Source organism: Oncorhynchus clarkii, chromosome 3, assembly GCF_045791955.1.
Source record: "Oncorhynchus clarkii lewisi isolate Uvic-CL-2024 chromosome 3, UVic_Ocla_1.0, whole genome shotgun sequence".
In the NCBI taxonomy this organism is placed as follows: Eukaryota; Metazoa; Chordata; class Actinopteri; order Salmoniformes; family Salmonidae; genus Oncorhynchus; species Oncorhynchus clarkii.
The window spans coordinates 5881514-5900442 of NC_092149.1; the positions used below are offsets into that span (position 1 = coordinate 5881514).

The 18929-nt window shown below is 45.0% G+C and overlaps 1 protein-coding gene across 1 annotated transcript; it reads right to left on the minus strand.

Moving 5' to 3' along the window:
* Positions 1–1193: 1193 nt before the first annotated feature.
* Positions 1194–18804, minus strand: LOC139405662 (palmitoyltransferase ZDHHC11-like). Its single transcript, XM_071148081.1, has 14 exons — positions 16750–18804; positions 12365–12592; positions 11254–11432; positions 10923–11024; positions 10524–10648; positions 5909–5992; positions 5000–5209; positions 4378–4453; positions 4059–4189; positions 3522–3640; positions 3239–3297; positions 2944–3004; positions 2693–2771; positions 1194–1841 (listed from the first exon to the last, which is right to left on the minus strand). The coding sequence occupies exons 2-14, from the start codon at positions 12590–12592 to the stop codon at positions 1747–1749; spliced, it is 1548 nt and encodes a 515-aa protein (XP_071004182.1). The 5' UTR covers positions 16750–18804; the 3' UTR covers positions 1194–1746.
* Between the last annotated feature and the right edge of the window lie 125 nt (positions 18805–18929).

An 18929-nucleotide genomic window follows, 5' to 3' on the forward strand; every position in this document is an offset into this window, starting at 1 on the left:
TAGGATAAGTGAATTCCTTCCGTTCCGTGGGAATCTCTGTTCCGTCATGCTCTTTTGCAGTATGGCGTATTCGGGGGGGCTTCTAAACCATCTATCAAATGTTAGATCAGCCAGTGAGGTGATTGTACTTTCACCTGTAGTAGCTGCTGCTAATCAATCAGTTGTACTCCCATCCAATAATGTAATACTTCAGAATATACATTCTGAGTGAAATGTATTCCACAATAAAGAGACAGTACAGGCAGAGTGAGAAAGCAGTAGCACAACACTAAGGTCCAAGGTCAAAGGTGTACATGTATATAAAAAGATTAGAAAATAAAAACATATTTTCTCCAGGAAATACACCCTGGCTCTAGTCCGGGTACAGGATGTCTTGTGTGGGCTGGTCAACACATGGCCTGTGGGATTCTCTCTCTAGGGAAAGAAGATTTTCCTCAAAGATACAATTTGCATCCCAAATGGCACCCTATTCCTTTAGTGCACTTCTGTTAACCAGGGCTTATAGGGTGTCATTTGGGACGCATCCTCTCTCTAGGGAAATAAGATATTCCCTACAAGATAGAGATTAGGACAGAACCCTCTCCTTCCTTCAACGTCAACAGTTCTGCTTGGAATACACATGAGACTTGAAAATCAAAGTCTCAACGTCTCTGTAATTGTATCACTCTGCCCCCCATCTAACCTCTGTGGGTCATTTGATTTCTAGGTATGGTTAATTCTCTGATCTTGTCCACTCACGGCATAAACCTCTTTAAAGGGTTATACAACTAGTGGTAATGATTTAACATGTAGAACTGGAGATGATATAACGCAGTGTCCACTGGGGCCAGGCAGGCTGGTGGTGAAACAGCACCAGAGGAGGCTGGTGAGAGGAGGACACCTCATAATAATGTCTGGAATGGAGTGAACGGAATGGTATCAAACAAAATACATTCATTCCTTTTCATCCATTACTATGATCCGTGTCCTCCCCATTTAAAGTGCTACCAGCCACCACTGTACAGCACTTATGGATTATCCAAGACACTCAATTTACAGCTCCAGGAAATGTTTCTTAGGAATGACAAATGCTCTGTCACTTCCTTGCCTGGATAATACATAGGGTATAAATGAATGAGATTTATTGTAGTTCAATTGTAGTTCAAGGAGTCTCAGTAGCGCCACTGTGTGGTTAACTTGGGAATGGAACATTTCAGTCAAGAGTTTGTACGGTATGTTTACACATTTAATTTTTTTAATTCAGGCAAGAACATTATGATCTGATATGGCTAAATTAACTCATACAACACAGGTAAAACAATTATTTAAATCCCCAGATAAAATACATACAATTGCTGCAATATAAATGTCCTTCCCGTCACTCAGTGTAAACATCCGATTAAAATAGTCAATTATGAATGTTCATTTCCAGTTTCAAGTGGTGATCGTCATAGGCAACAGCAGAACGCATCACGGTGGCTTCAGTCCAGCATGAACATTCTATTTGTTCCCCAGTGTTGTGCTGGGTCAATACTGCTGCCGGTGGACGATTCCATGGCTTCTGACCAGACAACATCAACTGTCATTGTTTGTTCATTTCCCAAAGATTTGACATGTTGTATCGACCACAGTTAGTCACCATCCAGTAGGTGATCTACTGTACTGCACACGGCCGACAGTCACTATGGCGTGTCAATGCCTTTAGTTCCTCAGGTAATGTGTGTGGCCACCTGTAGAGCATCAGAGACCAGCTACTGATGAGCTCTGTCAGTGCAAGGGACCCCCCTCACACGGGCCTGCTCTGGGGCCCTCTCCACCTCCACCCAACCTCCAGCCCAAGGGGTCATCCATCACCACTTCACCTTCCAGACAGAACATTTAAAACATGTCAGTGAGGAAAACCAGCAGATTGGAATTAGTTATACTGATAATCACCTAGGGCTGTGTCCCAAATTGCACCATATTCCCTATGCAGTGCACTACTTTTGACCAGGACCCATATTCACTGGGGGCTGGTCAAAGGTAGTGAACTAAATAGGGAACAGAGTGTCATTTGGGACACAGCTCTTGCTAAATAGGAAAGACCCGTTTAAAAAAGTTCATGCTGAATTGAAAATGTCTGCTCAAACTACCCGGGTATAATCTGGGTGGGTAAACTATAATCTGGGTGGGTATACTCACCTGGTATAATCTGGGTGGGTATACTCACCTGGTATAATCTGGGTGGGTATACTCACCTGGTATAATCTGGGTGGGTTTACTCACCTGGTATAATCTGGGTGGGTATACTCACCTGGTATAATCTGGGTGGGTTTACTCACCTGGTATAATCTGGGTGGGTTTACTCACCTGGTATAATCTGGGTGGGTTTACTCACCTGGTATAATCTGGGTGGGTTTACTCACCTGGTATAATCTGGGTGGGTTTACTCACCTGGTATAATCTGGGTGGGTTTACTCACCTGGTATAATCTGGGTGGGTTTACTCACCTGGTATAATCTGGGTGGGTTTACTCACCTGGTATAATCTGGGTGGGTTTACTCACCTGGTATAATCTGGGTGGGTTTACTCACCTGGTATAATCTGGGTGGGTATACTCACCTGGTATAATCTGGGTGGGTATACTCACCTGGTATAATCTGGGTGGGTAAACTCACCTGGTATAATCTGGGTGGGTTTACTCACCTGGTATAATCTGGGTGGGTAAACTCACCTGGTATAATCTGGGTGGGTAGCTCTGTGCCATAGTAAAAGCCATTTTCCTTTTCTGATGATTTAGTAAAGTTGTCCAACTAGAACAAGAACATATTGACTTATTTTATTATAATATTTTCTTGCAAAATGGTCCTAACTGATAGTTCTTAAACAAAAGACCTTCATACAGACAATTCCCCAAATATTACTTTAGAATACGATGACAAAAGTAGTTTAGTGATAACCTTTAATTTGGTTAGGGTAACTGACCTCAGTACAGAAAGATCCAGAAGGTCGACTTGCAATAGTTCCTGTTTCCTGATTCTTGCAGCTACCACAGGAAAAAACAAGGAGATGCCATGCAGAATGTGTGATTCTACAAATATATCTTTGAGATAACTACAATAATGTGTGATTCTACAAGTCTATCTTTGAGATAACTTTTACACTTTGGAAGATTACAATTCCACAGCTGCATAGCAGAACTTCCAGTACCTGTGTCTTGCAACACTGTACATGATAACCAAATGCATGGGTGTCATGATTTCCTAGTGGGATTACCTACCTGACACTGTCTGACAACAACGCATCACAATCGATGGAGGGCTCCATTTGCGGATGATTCTATAAAAAAATCAAATCAACATATCGATCCTGAGAATACATGATTGTGTAGTCTCACTTGTACCAAACTCATGGCTGTGGGATTGAACAAAACAGTTTGCATGCAACTATTGGAATTAGGGTTTCAAAATTCCAGTAACTTTCCCAAAATGCCAAGTTTTTCCAGAAATCCTGGTTGGTTAATCACCACGGCCAGATAGGAGTAGTGAAACAAAGGATCTGACCTGTCCTGCGTTGCCGTTGCTGTCAGATGACTGGGGAAAACCCATCTCTATGTCCTGCTGGCTGGCCTGTTTACGACGTCTTGTTATAATGTAGTCATACGTGCTCATTTTGTTGACCACTGCAGAGACCAGAGGAAGAGAAGACAGTAATGAAGGAAGGAAGACATGCAGTATGTAGCGTCTGGTTGTGATGACCTTGTGTAGTGTTAGAACACTGCAAGAGAAACGTCCTCAGAGAGAAACATTAAGTGTTGTCATGCCAACTCACACACAGATACACTATTCCATCGGTTCCATTGTACTAAATCAAGATAACATCTAGTATATGGAAGGTATTAAAAAGTATTTTCACATATGTACAATATTCTAACCAGGTCTGGGCCCGTATTCACAAAGTCTCAGAACAGTTCAGATCAGTTTCGCCTTTCAAATCGTAATGAAAACGCTTCTATGGACAGGGGGGAACCTGATCCTAGATCAGCACTTTTACTCTGAGACACTTGATACATACAGCCCTTGGACCAGTTTGTAACTCACAGAGATAGATGTGGAAGCCCAGTAGGTGAACCAGCAGCAGTAGAGAGCCAGTAGCCAACATGACCGTGAGGAAGGCGACAACCAGGAGACTCCCTGACCCTGTCTCCATGGGTGCCAGGGGCAGGAAGTTACTCAACACACCTACAGACAGGAAGCCACGTCCCGTTACTCATCACACCTACAGACAGGAAGACCAGCAACGTCCCGTTACTCATCACACCTACAGACAGGAAGACCAGCAACGTCCCGTTACTCGTTACTCTTCACACCTACAGACAGGAAGACCAGCAACGTCCCGTTACTCAACACACCTACAGACAGGAAGACCAGCCACGTCCCATTACTCAACACACCTACAGACAGGAAGACCAGCCACGTCCCGTTACTCATCACACCTACAGACAGGAAGACCAGCAACGTCCCGTTACTCAACACACCTACAGACAGGAAGACCAGCAACGTCCCGTTACTCATCACACCTACAGACAGGAAGACCAGCAACGTCCCGTTACTCAACACACCTACAGACAGGAAGACCAGCAACGTCCCATTACTCATCACACCTACAGACAGGAAGACCAGCAACGTCCCGTTACTCTTCACACCTACAGACAGGAAGACCAGCAACGTCCCGTTACTCAACACACCTACAGACAGGAAGACCAGCCACGTCCCATTACTCATCACACCTACAGACAGGAAGACCAGCAACGTCCCGTTACTCATCACACCTACAGACAGGAAGACCAGCCACGTCCCATTACTCAACACACCTACAGACAGGAAGACCAGCCCCGTCCCGTTACTCATCACACCTACAGACAGGAAGACCAGCAACGTCCCGTTACTCATCACACCTACAGACAGGAAGACCAGCCACATCCCATTACTCATCACACCTACAGACAGGAAGACCAGCAACATCCCGTTACTCATCACACCTACAGACAGGAAGACCAGCCACATCCCGTTACTCATCACACCTACAGACAGGAAGACCAGCCACGTCCCGTTACTCAACACACCTACAGACAGGAAGACCAGCCCCGTCCCGTTACTCATCACACCTACAGACAGGAAGACCAGCCACGTCCCATTACTCATCACACCTACAGACAGGAAGACCAGCCACGTCCCGTTACTCAACACACCTACAGACCAGCCACGTCCCGTTACTCATCACACCTACAGTACTCAACACACCTACAGACAGGAAGACCAGCCACGTCCCGTTACTCATCACACCTACAGTACTCAACACACCTACAGACAGGAAGACCAGCCACGTCCCGTTACTCAACACACCTACAGACAGGAAGACCAGCAACATCCCGTTACTCAACACACCTACAGACAGGAAGACCAGCAACGTCCCGTTACTCATCACACCTACAGACAGGAAGACCAGCAACGTCCCGTTACTCATCACACCTACAGACAGGAAGACCAGCCACGTCCTGTTACTCATCACACCTACAGACAGGAAGACCCGCACGTCCCGTTACTCAACACACCTACAGACAGGAAGACCAGCCCCGTCCCGTTACTCATCACACCTACAGACAGGAAGACCAGCAACGTCCCGTTACTCATCACACCTACAGACAGGAAGACCAGCAACGTCCCGTTACTCATCACACCTACAGACAGGAAGACCAGCAACGTCCCGTTGCTCATCACACCTACAGACAGGAAGACCAGCCACGTCTCGTTACTCATCACACATACAGACAGGAAGACCAGCAACGTCCCGTTACTCATCACACCTACAGACAGGAAGACCAGCCACGTCCAGTTACTCATCACACCTACAGACAGGAAGACCAGCAACGTCCCGTTACTCATCACACCTACAGACAGGAAGACCAGCCACATCCCATTACTCATCACACCTACAGACAGGAAGACCAGCAACGTCCCGTTACTCATCACACCTACAGTACTCAACACACCTACAGACAGGATGACCAACCACGTCCCGTTACTCATCACACCTACAGACAGGAAGACCAGCAACGTCCCGTTACTCAACACACCTACAGACAGGAAGACCAGCCATGTCCCGTTACTCATCACACAACTGTGGTGTGGAGATGAACTCCCTGTTAAACTGTGGTGCGATGCGGAGATAAACTCACTGGTAAACTGTGGTGTGGAGATGAACTCACTGGTAAACTGTGGTGCGGTGCGGAGATAAACTCACTGGTAAACTGTGGTGCGATGATGAGATAAACTCACTGGTAAACTGTGGTGCGATGATGAGATAAACTCACTGGTAAACTGTTGTGCGGTGCGGAGATAAACTCACTGGTAAACTGTTGTGCGGTGCGGAGATAAACTCACTGGTAAACTGTGGTGCGATGATGAGATAAACTCACTGGTAAACTGTGGTGATAAACTCACTGGTAAACGGTGGTGCGGTGCGGAGATAAACTCACTGGTAAACTGTTGTGCTGGTAAACTGTGGTGCGATGCGGAGATAAACTCACTGGTAAACTGTTGTGTAAACTGTGGTGCGGAGATAAACTCACTGGTAAACTGTTGTGCGGTGCAGAGATAAACTCACTGGTAAACTGTGGTGCGGAGATAAACTCACTGGTAAACTGTGGTGCGGTGCGGAGATAAACTCACTGGTAAACTGTGGTGTGGAGATAAACTCACTGGTAAACTGTGGTGTGGAGATAAACTCACTGGTAAACTGTTGTGCGGTGCAGAGATAAACTCACTGGTAAACTGTTGTGCGGTGCGGAGATAAACTCACTGGTAAACTGTTGTGCGATGATGAGATAAACTCACTGGTAAACTGTTGTGCGATGCGGAGATAAATTCACTGGTAAACTGTTGTGCGGTGCGGAGATAAACTCACTGGTAAACTGTTGTGCGGTGCGGAGATAAACTCACTGGTAAACTGTGGTGCGATGATGAGATAAACTCACTGGTAAACTGTGGTGCGATGATGAGATAAACTCACTGGTAAACTGTTGTGCGATGCGGAGATAAACTCACTGGTAAACTGTGGTGCGGTGCGGAGATAAACTCACTGGTAAACTGTGGTGCGATGATGAGATAAACTCACTGGTAAACTGTGGTGCGGTGCGGAGATAAACTCACTGGTAAACTGTGGTGCGGTGCGGAGATAAACTCACTGGTAAACTGTGGTGTGGAGATAAACTCACTGGTAAACTGTGGTGCGATGCGGAGATAAACTCACTGGTAAACTGTGGTGCGGTGCGGAGATAAACTCACTGGTAAACTGTGGTGTGGAGATAAACTCACTGGTAAACTGTGGTGCGATGCGGAGATAAACTCACTGGTAAACTGTGGTGCGATGCGGAGATAAACTCACTGGTAAACTGTGGTGCGGAGATAAACTCACTGGTAAACTGTGGTGCGGAGATAAACTCACTGGTAAACTGTTGTGCGGTGGTAAACTGTAAACTGTGGTGCGATAAACTCACTGGTAAACTGTGGTGCGATGATGAGATAAACTCACTGGTAAACTGTTGTGCGGTGCGGAGATAAACTCACTGGTAAACTGTGGTGTGGAGATAAACTCACTGGTAAACTGTGGTGTGGAGATAAACTCACTGGTAAACTGTGGTGCGATGCGGAGATAAACTCACTGGTAAACTGTGGTGCGGAGATAAACTCACTGGTAAACTGTGGTGCGGAGATAAACTCACTGGTAAACTGTTGTGCGGTGCGGAGATAAACTCACTGGTAAACGGTGGTGCGGTGCGGAGATAAACTCACTGGTAAACTGTGGTGTGGAGATAAACTCACTGGTGATAAACTCACTGGTAAACTGTGGTGCGATGCGGAGATAAACTCACTGGTAAACTGTGGTGCGGAGATAAACTCACTGGTAAACTGTGGTGCGGAGATAAACTCACTGGTAAACTGTTGTGCGGTGCAGAGATAAACTCACTGGTAAACTGTGGTGCGGAGATAAACTCACTGGTAAACTGTGGTGCGGTGCGGAGATAAACTCACTGGTAAACTGTGGTGTGGAGATAAACTCACTGGTAAACTGTGGTGTGGAGATAAACTCACTGGTAAACTGTTGTGCGGTGCAGAGATAAACTCACTGGTAAACTGTTGTGCGGTGCGGAGATAAACTCACTGGTAAACTGTTGTGCGATGATGAGATAAACTCACTGGCTGGTAAACTGTTGTGCGGTGCGGAGATAAACTCACTGGTAAACTGTTGTGCGGTGCGGAGATAAACTCACTGGTAAACTGTGGTGCGATGATGAGATAAACTCACTGGTAAACTGTGGTGCGATGATGAGATAAACTCACTGGTAAACTGTTGTGCGATGCGGAGATAAACTCACTGGTAAACTGTGGTGCGGTGCGGAGATAAACTCACTGGTAAACTGTGGTGCGATGATGAGATAAACTCACTGGTAAACTGTGGTGCGGTGCGGAGATAAACTCACTGGTAAACTGTGGTGCGGTGCGGAGATAAACTCACTGGTAAACTGTGGTGTGGAGATAAACTCACTGGTAAACTGTGGTGCGGTGCGGAGATAAACTCACTGGTAAACTGTGGTGCGGTGCGGAGATAAACTCACTGGTAAACTGTGGTGCGGAGATAAACTCACTGGTAAACTGTGGTGCGGAGATAAACTCACTGGTAAACTGTTGTGTGCAGAGATAAACTCACTGGTGATATAAACTCACTGGTAAACTGTGGTGCGGTGCGGAGATAAACTCACTGGTAAACTGTGGTGTGGAGATAAACTCACTGGTAAACTGTGGCGCGGTGCGGAGATAAACTCACTGGTAAACTGTGGTGCGATGCGGAGATAAACTCACTGGTAAACTGTGGTGCGGAGATAAACTCACTGGTAAACTGCGGAGATAAACTCACTGGTAAACTGTGGGTGTGCGGAGATAAACTCACTGGTAAACTGTTGTGCGGTGCGGAGATAAACTCACTGGATGCGGAGATAAACTCACTGGTAAACTGTGTAAACTGTGCGGTGCGGAGATAAACTCACTGGTAAACTGTGGTGCTGTGTAAACTGTGTGCGGAGATAAACTCACTGGTAAACTGTTGTGCGGTGCAGAGATAAACTCACTGGTAAACTGTGGTGCGGAGATAAACTCACTGGTAAACTGTGGTGCGGTGCGGAGATAAACTCTGGTAAACTGTGGTGTGGAGATAAACTCACTGGTAAACTGTGGTGTGGAGATAAACTCACTGGTAAACTGTTGTGCGGTGCAGAGATAAACTCACTGGTAAACTGTTGTGCGGTGCGGAGATAAACTCACTGGTAAACTGTTGTGCGATGATGAGATAAACTCACTGGTAAACTGTTGTGCGATGCGGAGATAAATTCACTGGTAAACTGTTGTGCGGTGCGGAGATAAACTCACTGGTAAACTGTTGTGCGGTGCGGAGATAAACTCACTGGTAAACTGTGGTGCGATGATGAGATAAACTCACTGGTAAACTGTGGTGCGATGATGAGATAAACTCACTGGTAAACTGTTGTGCGATGCGGAGATAAACTCACTGGTAAACTGTGGTGCGGTGCGGAGATAAACTCACTGGTAAACTGTGGTGCGATGATGAGATAAACTCACTGGTAAACTGTGGTGCGGTGCGGAGATAAACTCACTGGTAAACTGTGGTGCGGTGCGGAGATAAACTCACTGCTGTGGTGTGGAGATAAACTCACTGGTAAACTGTGTGCGATGCGATAAACTCACTGGTAAACTGTGGTGCGGTGCGGAGATAAACTCACTGGTAAACTGTGGAGATAAACTCACTGGTAAACTGTGGTGCGATGCGGAGATAAACTCACTGGTAAACTGTGGTGCGATGCGGAGATAAACTCACTGGTAAACTGTGGTGCGGAGATAAACTCACTGGTAAACTGTGGTGCGGAGATAAACTCACTGGTAAACTGTGCGGTGCAGAGTGCGGTGCACTGGACTGTGGTGCGGTGCGGATATAAACTCACTGGTAAACTGTGGTGCGGTGCGGAGATAAACTCACTGGTAAACTGTGGTGTGGAGATAAACTCACTGGTAAACTGTGCGGAGATAAACTCACTGGTAAACTGTGGTGCGATGCGGAGATAAACTCACTGGTAAACTGTGGTGCGGAGTGGTAAACTGGTGCGGTGCAGAGATAAACTCACTGGTAAACTGTGGTGCGGAGATAAACTCACTGGTAAACTGTGGTGCGATGATGAGATAAACTCACTGGTAAACTGTGGTGCGGTGCGGAGATAAACTCACTGGTAAACTGTGGTGCGATGATGAGATAAACTCACTGGTAAACTGTGGTGCGGTGCAGAGATAAACTCACTGGTAAACTGTTGTGCGATGATGAGATAAACTCACTGGTAAACTGTTGTGCGATGCGGAGATAAACTCACTGGTAAACTGTGGTGCGATGATGAGATAAACTCACTGGTAAACTGTGGTGCGGTGCGGAGATAAACTCACTGGTAAACTGTGGTGCGGTGCGGAGACTGGCAGGGTCCATATAATGCTGGATGAAGATGAACAGGACGACCATGAGAAGCACAAGGACGCCCAGTGTAGCAGACAACACCGTCACAAAGAAGTACCTGAGGAGGAGAAACATAGAGAAATGTGGCTTTGATCTCAATCAAATGTATTGGATTTAACCTTGTCCTTTTTATATGAGCCACAAAGTGCTTTCCAGTTACCCGGCCCAGACCCCAAAGAGCAAGCAAAGCAGAAGCTAAAGCAAAGTGGCTGAAATAAACTACATTTAAAAAGAACGATACTCAAAACAATATTTCCTCAAACTCTTAGTAGTCAACGTTGACTGAAACGGGCCATCCTCCCATCCTCCCATCCTCCCATGCTTCCTCTTACCAGTAGTTCTGCCCCCCCACACAGTTGTTCAGCCATTTACAGTGGTGGTCAAAGTCTTCAATACACTTGTTGCACACACCACAGTGTTTCACTTTCGGGTCCCTAGAGAAAGACACAGACACCACATCAACCTTGTTGATTTCTTCAATGAGAAAAAAAACAGTATAATATTTTATAGTATAATGCAACAGGCCAGAAATATATACTTTTAAAGGGGTAATCCTGAATTCAAACCAGAACCAAATGTCCGGCCGCCACTTTTAAAAGTGAATGAAAACATTTGACCAATTCCAGATTGCCCTTTTTAACGAGACTTGTGTGAGATACATACACATTGATTTTACACAGGTAGCAGTGTAGGTTGTGGATAACATGTGGTTGTTTCTTCTTGTCGAAGACAGGCAGTGGGTTGGAGTAGCTCTTCTTGGCACGGACGCCTGCCTCTGCTGGGTCTATAGACACGGCAGCTAGATGGCTGACCAGGTGCACAATGAAGGCTATACCAGTCAGCTGCATAGTGGAAAGGTCAAGGGACTAACAAGGGAAATATTGATACGATTGATCAAATAGCCACAGCATGAACCATAGTAGAATCCAAACCAGCTTGAATATCTGATTCAGTATCGACGTATGACATAGTGTCCACTCTCAGTCCAGATGTCATTTTCACAGACCTCACAGTGACTTCAAATGACTATACGGTATACTAGTGAATAATATAACATTCAACTCATTCATGATCTTCTCACAGAAGATTCCATTGTGTGTGGAGGAGCCACACATAAGAAACGGGGCCTTTAGGAGAGCCATCGAGGTACACAAAAGCTTCTCTATGTGAGGAGGAGTAGTAGTGCCAAGTCTGAATAAATCTACCCTTTCTGTTTCTGCCATCAACCTGCTCGTCTTTAAACAAGAGGTGCAGCTGACATCATACTGCAGTCAAATCAAGACAAAAGAGCTGTGATGACAGTGGCTTACATCCCAAATGGCACCCTATTCCCTACATAGTGCACTACTTTAGGTCAAAAGTTGTGTACTATGTAGGGAATAGGGTGCCATTTTGGGACGCAAGGCAACACCAAAGCCTTCTGTGCAATTTATAGGTCTTGCTCTTCACTCAAAGCAGAAATATTTCAGGAACTGAAACCAAGCAAGACATCTCGCAGAAAACATCTGACCTGAACCCCTCGGTCAAATATTTACACTTATTTGAGTTGAGAATGACTTTTGGTACTATTCTATTGGTTCTACTTGTACCTGGAAAACTAAATCAAATGGTTCTACTTGTACCTGGAAAACTAATTTTATTGGTTCTACTTGTACCAGGCAAAGTAAATTGAGTGCAGCCCAAGTATTTGAAAGTGTTTGACCCCAGGCCCCCTTGAAACCTCTTCAACCTCTGCTTTCGACCCAGAGTCCTTGACTCCTTGAGTAAAGGTTACAGAGTAGGCCATGTGGCTCCAGGGTGAAGGTAGTAGTGGGATATAGATCCCGAAGCCAACTACAGCCATGTAGCTGTATATTGTCCATCCCACCAGCTGGAAGGAGTGAGGGGGACAGGCCCAGCCGTTAACCCTGGAGAGAGATGCCGTCGAGGGGGTCACCAGCTCATTCCTGCTGCTGCCGCGTGCAGGGGCCGTCCGCCTCAGCCCCCGCCCAAAACAGCTCATCTGGAACACAGAAGACAGCGACACATAGGATCAAGGTCCTATGTTTGAACTTGCAACCTTCCGGTTACTAGTCCAACGCTCTAACCACTAGGCTACCCTGCCGCCCCATTCAGTGCACTACTTTAAACCAGGACCCATAGTGCTCTGTCTGTAGTGCACTATATAGAGACAAGTGTGCCATTTGGGACACATCCCAGGCATTTCTCCTGAACACAATACCTGACCAGGAAAACCTCTGGTTATAGACTATGGTGCCTAGGACCCTGGTTATAGTCTATGATGATTAGGACCCTGGTAATAGACTATGATGACTAGGACCCTGGTTATAGACTATGATGACTAGGACCCTGGTTATAGACTATGGTGCCTAGGACCCTGGTTATAGACTATGATGACTAGGACCCTGGTTATAGACCCTGGTTATAGACTATGCTGACTAGGACCCTGGTTTTGACTATGCTGACTAGGACCCTGGTTATAGACTATGATGACTAGGACCCTGGTTATAGACTATGATGACTAGGACACTGGTTATAGACTATGCTGACTAGGACCCTGGTTTTGACTATGCTGACTAGGACCCTGGTTATAGACTACAACCCTGGTTATAGGCTACAACCCTGGTTATAGTCTATGATGACTAGGACCCTGGTTATAGACTATGATGACTAGGACCCTGGTTATAGACTATGATGACTAGGACCCTGGTTATAGACTATATTGACTAGGACCCTGGTTTGGTTATAGACTATGATGACTTGGACCCTGGTTATAGACTATGCTGACTAGGACCCTGGTTATAGACTATGATGACTAGGACCCTGGTTATAGACTATATTGACTAGGACCCTGGTTTGGTTATAAACTATGATGACTAGGACCCTGGTTATAGTCTATGATGACTAGAACCCTGGTTATAGACTATAATGACTAGGACCCTGGTTATAGACTATAATGACTAGGACCCTGGTTATAAACTATAATGACTAGGACCCTGGTTATAGACTATGATGACTAGGACCCTGGTTATAGACTATGATGACTAGGACCCTGGTTATAGACTATATTGACTAGGACCCTGGTTTGGTTATAGACTATGATAACTAGGACCCTGGTTATAGTCTATGATGACTAGGACCCTGGTTATAGACTATATTGACTAGGACCCTGGTTTGGTTATAGACTATGATGACTTGGACCCTGGTTATAGACTATGATGACTAGGACCCTGGTTATAGACTATGCTGACTAGGACCCTGGTTATAGACTATGATGACTAGGACCCTGGTTATAGACTATATTGACTAGGACCCTGGTTTGGGTATAGACTATGATGACTAGGACCCTGGTTATAGTCTATGATGACTAGAACCCTGGTTATAGACTATAATGACTAGGACCCTGGTTATAGACTATAATGACTAGGACCCTGGTTATAAACTATAATGACTAGGACCCTGGTTATAGACTATGATGACTAGGACCCTGGTTATAGACTATGATGACTAGGACCCTGGTTATAGACTATATTGACTAGGACCCTGGTTTGGTTATAGACTATGATAACTAGGACCCTGGTTATAGTCTATGATAACTAGGACCCTGGTTATAGACTATGATGACTAGGACCCTGGTTATAGACTATGCTGACTAGGACCCTGGTTTTGACTATGCTGACTAGGACCCTGGTTATAGACTACAACCCTGGTTATACTACAACCCTGGTTATAGGCTACAACCCTGGTTATAGTCTATGATGACTAGGACCCTGGTTATAGACTAGAACCCTGGTTATAGACTACAACCCTGGTTATAGGCTACAACCCTGGTTATAGTCTATGATGACTAGGACCCTGGTTATAGACTATGATGACTAGGACCCTGGTTATAGACTATGATGACTAGGACCCTGGTTATAGACTATATTGACTAGGACCCTGGTTTGGTTATAGACTATGATGACTTGGACCCTGGTTATAGACTATGATGACTAGGACCCTGGTTATAGACTGTGCTGACTAGGACCCTGGTTATAGACTATGATGACTAGGACCCTGGTTATAGACTATATTGACTAGGACCCTGGTTTGGTTATAGACTATGATGACTAGGACCCTGGTTATAGTCTATGATGACTAGGACCCTGGTTATAGACTATAATGACTAGGACCCTGGTTATAGACTATAATGACTAGGACCCTGGTTATAGACTATAATGACTAGGACCCTGGTTATAAACTATAATGACTAGGACCCTGGTTATATGACTAGGACCCTGGTTATAAACTATAATGACTAGGACCCTGGTTATAGACTATGATGACTAGGACCCTGGTTATAGACTATGATGACTAGGACCCTGGTTATAGACTATATTGACTAGGACCCTGGTTTGGTTATAGACTATGATAACTAGGACCCTGGTTATAGTCTATGATGACTAGGACCCTGGTTATAGACTATAATGACTAGGACCCTGGTTATAGACTATAATGACTAGGACCCTGGTTATAGACTATAATGACTAGGACCCTGGTTATAGACTATAATGACTAGGACCCTGGTTATAGACTATGATGACTAGGACCCTGGTTGTAGACTATGATGACTAGGACCCTGGTTATAGACTATATTGACTAGGACCCTGGTTTGGTTATAGACTATGATAACTAGGACCCTGGTTATAGTCTATGATGACTAGGATCCAAAGTTCTTCATTTTTTTGTGTCAAATGACCAAGGACAACTTCCCCCCCCCCCCCCCCCCCCCCCTTCCATCATCACACCAAAAGTGAAAGGATGTTTTGTGTCTCTTTTAGAATGCATGATGCCACACTTGGTAGGCTGCGGTTACATTTGCCAGGGAAATTAGTTGAGTTGGAGCATGACGGCATCGTTACCATCCCCCACAACCATCCTGTATTAACAGCTTTTCTCACAGTGTCCATAGCGGTTCAGCATAATATCTAAACACTCTGGGCCGACGTCCCAAATGGCACCCGATTCCCTATATATTACACTATTTCTGACCAGGACCCATAGCGCTCTAGTCGAGTGTAGTGCCCTATATAAAGAACAGGGTGCCGTTTGGGACGGACACAACTGTGGTCATAATATCCAACCCTTCTGGACGGTTTTGGTTAAGATGAAAACAAATCTACTTCCTTTTCTTTGGACTATCGGGTTTTTAAAAACAGAAGTTCGTTTCACAAGGAGGATATTGCTTTGAGCAGTCAGGCAGGCACAACATTTTAACCTTTCCCAATCAAAGCTGAACTTTTTCTATGACATTTACGCGGACAAACTCCTCCTATGCCACGATGTTTCTATCGTTATATCTGACTTAAAATGGTCCCTTCCTCGTCTTACCTTCTCCACTAAGCTGTCAAAATCATAATGACCTTTCTCTTTATTCTCAAAATTCAATTGTCAGAATGTTAGTGCATGAAAAATGATGATGCTGTAGAGCTAATCGTTTTGTCGTCATCTTAAATTTGGCACACCTGGGCATTGAGCCAGCGCTTTGACATGGGCGTATGATCCTGTCTGCCTCCTGAGTTCATTGACAGGGGTTGAAATTCAGTTGCCTAGCAAATTCAGTAATAAATCCCTGTGGTGTATTCATTAAGCGCCATACGGAAGAAAATGTACTGAAACTGGGAAAGACTAGTCTGGACTAAACCCTCGTTTTCGTTTGCAGTTGCAAAACGTTTTGCTCCGGTGTGGACTAATGAATAGGACCCAGGCTTCTTATTTGCGCTCCTGCCAATCGGATGGTTTCTCCGACTACACTGTTTTGCTAGGCAAATAATGTAGCCCTAGTTCCCACAATAGTTGAAACATAAATCGAGACAGGAAAATGTATAGTGAGTCAAATGGCTTTAATATATAGAAGCCATAACAAAATGCACCAACCGGACGTTAAACTGCGAATGTTCCATGATGCGTTTTGTTTTCATCATCTGTCAGTCACACACTCAACAACGCTAGCAAACACCACAATCAGAACTAACCATTTTCCAAAACACCAACGTGCACAGCTGCAAACATAAAATACATACACTGATTATACACATATCATAACACATCAAATAAGCTATTGAAGTGTACCTTTTTACATCTGTAAAGTGTATTCAAAATTATTAGAAAATTACTTACTTTTGTCGGATGGCGTTCAAAAACGAAAAGCACACTGTGATGACAAAAATAAATATTAGCTCAAATTAAGAAGCATAATTCACCGTCTTGATTGCCCATAATTGTTTGTTTTACCCAATCAGTCGGACTTTTGTCTCAGCTACAGTCTCTTGCCAAAACGCAAAAGCGCACTGAATCAATTGGTCAGGCAACAATTAGGAAGGCTACTAGGCTATATAAAATGTAACGTACGTAAGTCCATAGTAAGATCCATATCAAAGGAACTCGCACGGTGCGTGTCAGTCAATCATCATAACTTGGAGAACTTATCTCGCGGTGCGACCACTGCTATGGAAACTGGCCTTGGAGAAACGCGCATGCCCCGTACACGGTCATAATAGAACTCCCTCTAAAAGGATGCCTTTTAACCAGGCTGACTGCACAACCAAGTTTGAGTATTTTGCATACCTAAAACATTATACTTTTTAAAATAAAAATGAAATATGTGTGTAACATATGCAGCCTAGAACTCTAGCCCTATGACCTCGGCATTGCATCCAACTTCATGTAGCCGTAATTAGGGAGATTCCTTTCCATGACTTGTTTGTTTCTTTTGGAGCAATTGACTTTACAGTTATTATGCTACACCATTTATAGCCTCCACAGAATAACGGGAACTGAAACCAGGTAGGACATACTATGTCAGTGAAACTTCTGCTTTCTTAACAGACTCCTACACATACTTTAAAGCTTGCATCCTAAATGGATCCCTGTTCCCTTTATAGTGCACTTTGTGCCAGGGCCCATTTGGGATGCAGCCTTTAAAGTATGTGTAGGAGTCTGTTCCAGTTCATCCCAAAGGTGTTCGATGGGGTTGAGATTTCCCTTCACTGGATCTAAGGAGCCTTGCCAGAACCATGAAAAACAGCCCCAGGCCATTATTCCTCCTCCACCAAACTTTACAGTTGGCACTATGCATTGGGGCAGGTAGGGCTCTCCTTGGCATCCGCCAAACCCAGATTCATCTGTCGGACTGTCAGATCGTGAAGCGTGATTCATCACGCCAGAGAACGCATTTCCATTGCCCCAGAGTCCAATGGCGGCGAGCTTTACACCACTCCAGCCGATGCTTGGCATTGCGCATGGTGATATCAGGCTTGTGTGCGGCTGCTCGGCCATGGAAAACCATTTCTTGAAGCTCCTGACAAACAGTTCTTGTGCTGATGTTGCTTCCAGGGGCAGTTTGAAACTCAGTAATGAGTTTTACAACCGAGGACAGATGATTTTTATGCCCTACACACTTCAGCACTCGGTTGTCCCGTTCTGTGAGCTTGTGTGGCCTACGACTTCGCGGCTGAGCCGTTGTTGCTACTAGATGTTTCCACTTCACAATAACAGCTCTTACAGTTGACCGGGCCAGCTCTAGCAGGGCAGAAATTTGACAAACTGACTTGTTGGAAAGGTGGCATCCTATGACGGTGCCACCTTGAAAGTCACTGAGCTCTTCAGTAAGGCCATTCTACTGCCAATGTTTGTCTATGGAGATTGCATGGCTGTGAGCTCGATTTTATACACCTGTCAGCAATGGGTGTGGCTGAAATAGCTGAATCCACTAATTTGATGGGCTGTCCACATACATACTTTTGTATATATAGTGTATATTGTTCCTTTGTACCCTGTTTCTTACCTGTCCCTAATGGTCTGAATGAACCCTTTTCATAACTTGATGGGCATAAACCAGCACAGACCTACTAACAACATTGACATTCATTTCAGTGTGATGTTTCGAACTCAACATTACATAGTCTCTTTCCTCACAGCCACAGAGGTACAGTGGCTGTGAGAAGAGACGGAACATTGTGACGGAACAACTGTGTTACCTTTCCATGAATACAAGAGTCCATTCTAGAATTGTCCTTAAATAGAACACAGTCCAGCTAAAACTGGTGGGTTGGACATGTAGCTTAGCAACAATAGCTCTTGGGTGGCCTGTAAGAGACTCCACTCCAACATGCTTGTTCCTTTTCTCTCTAACAGTGGGCAGCCATGTAAACACAGGGACCAGTCCTTTTCTCTCTAACAGTGGGCAGCCATGTAAACACAGGGACCAGTCCTTTTCTCTCTAACAGTGGGCAGCCATGTAAACACAGGGACCAGTCCTTTTCTCTCTAACAGTGGGCAGCCATGTAAGCACAGGGACC

Excerpts from the sequence above, each read along its gene's own strand:
- LOC139405662 (XM_071148081.1), bottom strand. The coding sequence starts at position 12,592 with ATGAGCTGTTTTGGGCGGGGGCTGAGGCGGACGGCCCCTGCACGCGGC. Across the intron at positions 11,433-12,364 it reads GGAGCCACATGGCCTACTCT|CTGACTGGTATAGCCTTCAT; the intron begins GTAACCTTTACT and ends TCCACTATGCAG. Across the intron at positions 5,993-10,523 it reads CACCGCACCACAGTTTACCA|GTGTGATGAGTAACGGGACG; the intron begins GTGAGTTTATCT and ends TGAGTACTGTAG.